At 59.7% G+C, this 7,351-nt stretch overlaps 1 protein-coding gene across 1 annotated transcript in view; it reads right to left on the minus strand.

The window, feature by feature from the left end:
- Positions 1-1,246: 1,246 nt before the first annotated feature.
- Positions 1,247-7,351, minus strand: part of LOC104135653 (RRP12-like protein) — a gene marked incomplete at its 5' end in the record, with an annotated part of 8,590 nt that continues 2,485 nt past the window's right edge. Inside the window, 18 exons of the mRNA XM_035889034.1 lie at positions 1,247-1,714; positions 1,919-2,001; positions 2,427-2,494; positions 2,751-2,829; positions 3,118-3,167; positions 3,491-3,607; positions 3,748-3,920; positions 4,075-4,233; positions 4,345-4,436; positions 4,792-4,949; positions 5,065-5,172; positions 5,316-5,421; positions 5,505-5,585; positions 5,699-5,857; positions 6,066-6,159; positions 6,359-6,426; positions 6,807-6,961; positions 7,063-7,225. Of these exons, the coding sequence (XP_035744927.1) occupies positions 1,612-1,714; positions 1,919-2,001; positions 2,427-2,494; positions 2,751-2,829; positions 3,118-3,167; positions 3,491-3,607; positions 3,748-3,920; positions 4,075-4,233; positions 4,345-4,436; positions 4,792-4,949; positions 5,065-5,172; positions 5,316-5,421; positions 5,505-5,585; positions 5,699-5,857; positions 6,066-6,159; positions 6,359-6,426; positions 6,807-6,961; positions 7,063-7,225 (2,016 nt within the window). The remainder of the gene's footprint in view (positions 1,715-1,918; positions 2,002-2,426; positions 2,495-2,750; positions 2,830-3,117; positions 3,168-3,490; positions 3,608-3,747; positions 3,921-4,074; positions 4,234-4,344; positions 4,437-4,791; positions 4,950-5,064; positions 5,173-5,315; positions 5,422-5,504; positions 5,586-5,698; positions 5,858-6,065; positions 6,160-6,358; positions 6,427-6,806; positions 6,962-7,062; positions 7,226-7,351) is intronic.

Below are 7,351 nucleotides of genomic sequence, written 5' to 3' on the forward strand. Positions count from 1 at the left end.
AAGGCTGCAGGCAGCAGAGGAAGATGGATGTAGCTCCTGCCGAGTGGACACAGTCAGGAGGTGCTGCTGGAGATGCCTGTCCCATAAGCCAGCCTGCAGGCTCCCTTCTGGCAGGATTAGAGCAGCAGCACCTCAACACAGCCCTGGGGCTGAAGGGTCCAAGTGAGAGCCCCGAGTGAGGAAGCAGGAAGGGGACAGTGCTCCTGACAAGGCAGGACCAATACCACTACAAGAACTCCTCCTCCACCCCCAGGCTTTTAAAAAGGTCTCAGAAAAAAACAAAAAGCACATGAGAGCCACAAAACTGGATTTGCAGCCTCCAGAAAGACTGCAGTAAGAGGCTGAACAAGCACAATCCCTTTAAGTTATTAGGAAACTGAGAAGCGTTGCAACTCCAGCATGTAAGCTACCATGGTAGGAAATGACAAAGGACTAAAGGCTTTTTAATATAGAAGAGGAAGGGAAAGCCAGCTATGTTCACAAATATGTGTTCTTTGCAGCGTGAGCAATGGGACCTATGCCTATACCCTCAGCTCCATTCTCTTCAGCATACTTTGGGCAAACACCATCTTTTGGGCTCAGTGCATAAATACTGGGCAAAAACAGATGCTCAGACCAAGCTTATATGGCCGGGCAGCTAAAAAGGTTGAGCATTATTTGTGCTGCTCAGGCCCAGCTGGCAGGAGGTGGTCAGAGCAGAAGAAAGGGCTTTTCTCAGCTCTTATGGGTAAGGGAAAGGGCAAGGCACAGAGGCTTGCAGTAGCATTTTTCCAGCCAATTTGAAGAAATTTGCAGCGAACTGTTCTGCCCTGCAACCAGGCATAGCTAATATGAGAAAAGCAAGAGGCAGGACCAAAAAGAGTGGCAGCCAAGTGGCAGATGCTCCCCACACAGCACAGATCCCCAAGTTGAGGCCTTGTTCATCCAGGAGAAGATGCTGCCAAGAGGGAGTTTGTGTAAGGAAGCTGGTTGTAGCAAAGGACTTCTCACCATCTCTGGCTTCTCTCTTTGGCCAACCCCACGACTCGGCCCTACTACATGTCTGCCAGGAGGGCACGGGACACAGGCAGTGCCTCAGTGCTTTGTACCGCAGTGTTGCTCCTGGCAGCCCCCAAGCAAACCCCATGCTGGGGAGAGGGGTCCAGCCCCAGGTCCTGGGCTGACGCAGGCACGAGCCCTGTGGGGTGCAGTGCTGGAGCGGCACAAGGACTTGCTGCACCAGGGCAGCAGGCAGAGCACAGGGGACACGGTGTGCACAAGTCTTAAGGGAAGGAGAGGAGGAATCTGGGCTGGATAGGAACAGTGGATATTTATCAATATAGAGAATTCATTACACATTACTTGCTCTCTCACACACACACACACCACACACACACACACGCCCCTGCACCAGGCACCCAGGACCTTCCTCCAGGCACAGGAGGGCAGGGCTTGAGCCAAGAGTCTGTAATACAATGGGGTGACTTCCCAGTGAGTCTCAAAGAGATTCAGGCCATCTCCTGCAGAGGAGTCCCCCCTGCTCCACTCAACGAAGCCCCCGTCCCCTGCTGCCCAGAGGCCCCAGGGTGTTGTCTGTCCTTGGGCAGGTGCAGGCAGAGCACCTGAGGCTCCTCAGGGGCGCTGGGCCTTCCGACGGTTCCTGCGGCCAGCCTTGGCCCCGCGCTGGGCACCCTTCATCAGGCCCTTGAACTGGCCCTGCATTTTTGCCCGCTTCCTGGAGGGAGGAAGGAGCAGGAGGCTGGGTTAGCACGGGCACTGGGCACAGCTAATGCACAGGGATGCTCCAGGCTCCGCAAGGAGCGGTGCAGAAGCTAGCAGGGAGTTCCCACATCCACAAAAAAACATAACAACAAAAAGCAGGATCAAACCTGTGTTTTGGCCCTGTTCCCCACCCTGTGCCCTTCCCAGCTAGTCTCACCTTCTGTTGAGTTTAGCTCTGTTCAGGGGGATGTAGGCGTAGGGGTCGAGCTGGCCCTTCTTCTTCACATCGCCTTTGCCTTTCTGTGGGAGATAGTGACATGGAAGAAGATGCAGCACCAGGAGAGATGCATGTGTCCTGTTCTGGTGCAACCCTGGCACCCAGACACCCCAAAGACTATGTTGTAGTGAGGTGCCAGCTGAGTCAATGGCCCTTGGAGCTGATGTCCCACGCAGATGATGCTACAGACACCTGCTTTGAGCAGTCAGCAGCAAATGGCCACAGCAAGGGCAGGACCAGGACTCCAAGATGGGCTGGAATGTTCAAAGGTACTGAGTGTTTGGCAACTCCTCTTGGAGCAGAGATTTACCCCCCAGCCTTAGCACTGCTGGACCAGACCCTCAGCAAACACCTGGTGCTTCCTGCCCCCCAGGCCAGCAGCAATCCTGTCCCAGCAGAGCCCCAGGCATCTCCCCACCCCCACCCTGCAACCCCCCAGCTCCCTCACCTTGGATCTGTACTCCGAACCAAAGGCTGGCTCCTTGTCCAGCGGTCGGTGGATCCCAGAACCTCCAGCTGAAAAACAGGGAACGTGTTTTAAAAAAGGGTCCCAGGGCTCCCCCTTCCCATTTCCTATGCTAGAATGCACCAGGGCTGGGGAAGCTGTTCCTGGTTTTGCCTCCAGCTCTTGTGTGTCAGGACAGCAGAGAAGGGTGACCACTTCCCATGAGCAAAGATCTCTGCTCTAGCTGCCCTGGGGCAGCCAAGTAAGATGGGTGTGTGGTTCTGGCCCCCTGGGGAGCCCTACAGCAGGCACAGGTGAAAGACTTACCTCTGTATTGAGAGTAGGTCCCGGCCTCGGGTTCCTCATCATCTGGCTCCTCTTTGAACCGACGCTTCTGGCTTTTTTTCTGCAGAAGAAGGCAGCGGGGATCCTGCAGCTGACTTGTCCTTACAGTTCTACCCTCCCATGGATCCCTGACCTCCTGCTTCCTCCCATGGGGGCCCAGAGACCTTCCAGGATGCCTGCGCACGTCCCCTGCCCCAGCCAGCCTCCCGCACCCCTCCAAGCAGCTGGCACATGCCTGGTGTCCCCACTGGCCTCTTGGGCAAGAGCTGCAGCTGCCGCAGCACAGGCAGGGGTTTGGCATAGCCGAGTTCCCCCAGCATCACCTCAGGACCATGAGCCCTGTACTCACACTGCGGAGACCCACGTCTTGCAGCACATCTGCCATCTCCTCGTCCGCTCCTACGGCACAGGACAAGAGGGTCAGTGCAGAGTGCAGGTGCAGGAGAGCCCCTGTACTGTGCCAGCCCCAGAGCGGGCTGCAGGAGCAGCATGTTCCTGCCAAACTGGTAGCCATGTCCCCTTCCAGCCCCCTCCTGGTGATGGAGGGGGTGCCTCCCCTGGGTGGCAGTGGCCCAGAAGAGCCAATGGGTGTTACAAGGCCACACCAACCTCTGATGCTTCCACCCACATCCCTTCCCAAGTTCCCACATTTGGGTGGCAGAAATAAAACTTCAGAGTACAAGAGCAAGTCTAGCGTGGCCCCCTGCCAGCCCAGGCAGTACCTTTGGCTTCATCATCGTCTACCTCCTCCTCCTCTTCGTGGATGATCAGGCGCCCATCCTCAGACACCTGGAAGTCGTGGCTCACTCCTCTGGACCGCTTGGGGCCTGGCTTGGTGGCTGCTCACAGAGAGATGCATCAGGGCCTGGGGAAGGACCCCCCTCCCGGGGGTGGCCATACCCCCAGACCCCTGTGTATCCCACCCCAGTTCCCGCCCCGTCCATCCCACCCCAGCCACATGTGAAGCTCCGCTCCTCACCCAACACCCGCTGGGACACATTGGGATCCAGGAAGTTGAGGGGCTCATCCTCTTCCCCTTCCTTCAGCCAGGCCTGGCCCTTCTGCCGTGCTTGCTTCCTCCACTCCTTGCCCCGCTGACGTTCCTCTTCTTCCTCCTCCTCATCCTCCGAGTCAGCCAGGATCTCTTCCATGCTGGTCAAAAGGCAGAGAGGATGATGGAAATGAAGTAAGACCAGGAGTACAGACCCCAGCCTACCCCGTAGTGCACAGCAACCCCAGTGCTGGAGATGTCCCCATCCCCAGATCCAACGGGACTGCTCTTTCTTCACCCCTGGCCCATCTCTACCTGTCTCCTCTGGGCTGTGCTGGCGGTGCCTCCTCTTCATCCGTATCCGCAGCCGCCTGCCTCAGGGCACGCTGCTTGCGGCTCCGGGCTTCTGCCTTGCGGATGTTCACCAGCACCTTGTGGTACTCAGCCGGCAGCAGCCCTTTCACGAGCTCAAAGCTGAGGAGCGCACAGAGAGCGGTCAGTGCCCACCTCTCCTGCACCACTTCCCAGGGAGCTCCCTCGCTGCCCCAGTGTGGCTCCAGTGTGACCCAACAGCCCTTGGCTCACCCGAACTTGCGGATGAACTTGGTGAAGAGGTTTCGCAGCTTCATACGGAAGTGGCGCCTCATGTCGTCCGAAAGGTTCCCCACGGCCTCCAGCTGCCAGGACAGTGACCCTCAAGACCAGGGCACTCCTGCTCTGGGCACCCAGCCTCCCACCCTTGCCCTGCATGGCCACCTTGCTCACCCTGCAGCCATCTCCCCATGCCCACGCCAGGCAGGGCTATGGTGAGGTCTCCCTGCTTAGCAGGGCTGGTTCATGGGGGTTCTCTGGCAGGTGCACGCCAACAGGCAGGAGAGGGACCTCCTCCCTGCCTTCTCAGCCACCAAGATCAAGGTTGTGCCCCTGACTCCCGGGCAGAAGCAGGGTGCAGCTGGAGATGCCCCTGGCTGCCCAAGGCAGCCCCAGCTCTGCCCCACCACCCTCCTCAGGGCACCCCACGTGGGATCTCACCATTGCCTGGACGTGCTTGGCCAGCAGCTTGGTGTCCACCAGCAGCAGCGTGACCTTGAGGAAGCCCAAGGCCGCCTTCACCACATCCCTCGTGCGGGAGGCCAGCAGCAGGCAGACATTCTGCAGGAGCTGCTCCACCACGCTCAGCTCCAGGTGATCTGCAACCGTGACAGGGCTCAGCCACAGCTGGTCTCCTCCCAGCACCCGCCTTTGCCGGAGGGTGCCACCTTGTCCCTCTGTGCTGCCACCATCCCCCCCAGCCCTCCCGCTCACCTTTGAACTCGAAGAACAGGCGGGTCAGTGCCAGTACCGTGCAGCTGATCATGGTGACCGAGCCCGTGAGCCCCGCATAGACCAGGAGCAGGAACCGCTGCATGGCCTCTAAAGGATGGGGATGTCTCAGGCCCACACTCGCCCCCTGCCCAGCAGCATCCCTGGCCCCTTTCAGTGGGATGCCAGGCATGGGTCCGATCCCCCTGGGGCTGGAGCGGCCATGGGGCTGAGTAGGTGGAACAGGAGCTCACCTTGGGGGGTGGGCCCAAAGCGGATGAAGGCATGCCCCATCTCCACAAGCAGCACAAAGGCATTCTTGCGGGCCCCCATCGACACTTCCTTGGTGCAGAGGATGACCTGGAGGCACACGGGCATGTCACAACCCTGCTGTCCCCCTCCATGGCCAGAATCAGCTGGGTCCCCCCAGGGGCCACACTCACCTCTGGGACCAGGGCGGTGACAAAGGGCTCGTGCTCTGCGGAGAGCTGCTTCACAATGTGGAACAGGCACTTCAGCCGGGGCTGGGGAAAGAAACAGTCCAGTGCTGGTACACCCAAGGACACACACCTGGCTGCCCCCACCCCATCCCCTCCTGGCAGGGGCCGAGCTCGGCTGCCGCAGCCCTTGCTCTCACCCTCTTGGCCGGAGATGCCGCGCTCTTGAGCGAGTCCAGCAGCGCTGCCTGCAGATTCTGCAGGTGGGAGCGGACGAAGGCCTGGCAGGGGGCATGGGGAGAAGCACACACCTCCTCCAGCACGCGGTACGCCTTCTTCTGCATGCTGCGCTCCTTGCTCTGCAGGGACAGCCAACACAACCCTGCCATCAGGGCAGCCCCTCGCCACGGTGTCTGAAGAGACCCTTGCAGCACCCCATGCCACCCAGCAGAGACCTGGCCCCTGTAGCAGCTGCTCAGCAGCCCCAGCACATGGGTCTAAGCTGGTAGCAAGCAGAAGATGCCCCACTGCACCCCCTGCGCCTGTTGGGATCAGGGGCTGACTCACCTGGAGGGAAGGCTGGATGGTACGGTACAGGGAGCCCAGGGACTGCTCATCAGCATAGGGTGCCATTGCCACCACCAGGTCCAGGATGGAGAGTCTGCAGCCAAGAACAACACACAGGTGCGTAACTGCAGCATCACCGACACTGCCCAACCAGGCTGGGACTCTGGCTGTGAGTCTCATCGGACGCATGAAGGGTGGCACATCCCATACGGAATACAGTACAAGTGCCCTAGCGCTGCTCACCAGGAGGAAGCTGGCAGCTTTACTCTTTAGCACCAGCGCCCGGGTGTTACCTGGCAAACTCGGAGCTCTCAGGACTGGTCAGCTTCTCGCTGGCTTTCTGCAGGAACCCGCACACCATCTGCAGGGCAGGCACACAGAGCAGGATCAGAACTGACCAAAGAAAGCACTTTTTCAGGAGTTTGCAATCCACCTGGCAAATGTCTTGCCACAGGACTTTGTGGAGACCAGAAGCACCAGCAGTTCCAAAACCAGCGAGGGGAAATTCCCAAAGGGCTCATGCAGATGCGCCAGGTGTGGCTGCAAGACTGGGAAATCCCAGACCGCTCGTTGGGAATGGCTCCCTCCCCACGAGGGCAGGGAAGGGCCGCTCTCTGCCCAGCTTCTTTCTTCCTGTCCTCTCTAGTCAGGCACCCACCACAGCACCATCGAACTGGGTCTGGCTAGGAGATGCCAGCCCAAGCCAGCACAGCCTGCCCCACTGCCCAGGCTCCCACTCACCTGTGGGTCAGTGATGGCCAGGTAAGCACGGACAGTGTCCAGCACAGAGCGGCGCTGAGCGCTGCTGCCTCCATCCTCCTCGGGCTGGCTGTACACATTGAACAGGATGGGCAAGAAATTTTTGGCAAAGCGACCCACTTCTGCCCGCTCTGCATCTAGGGAGAGGATGACAAAAGGGGTGCAGATCAGTATCTCCCCTCTCTGGGTCACTGCAGGGAACAGGGACCCACCACGAGGGTCTGTCCCCTCCCCCAACCTGTCTCGCATCCTTTGTGGATGAGGGTGCGCAAGGCCTGGCACACGGTGGGGCGCAGGTCCGGGCGCTCGCTGATGGCCATGCCCAGGGTACGGGCCAGCCCCTTGAAGGCCCCCAGCACATCCGTGGGGTGGGTGCAGAAGCCGGGCAATAGGGTCCAGACCTGGAAGGTAAGGGAGAGGGTGGGAGGCCGGCACCCTTCACGTGAGTCTCTGCTCCCCAGCCTGGCACTGCAGGTACGCCACGGCAGGGCTCCTGGGCCCTCCTCGTTCCCTGCCACTGCAGCGTG

This window comes from Egretta garzetta, unplaced genomic scaffold, assembly GCF_000687185.1.
Source record: "Egretta garzetta isolate BGI_Z169 unplaced genomic scaffold, ASM68718v1 scaffold472, whole genome shotgun sequence".
Taxonomy (NCBI): Eukaryota; Metazoa; Chordata; class Aves; order Pelecaniformes; family Ardeidae; genus Egretta; species Egretta garzetta.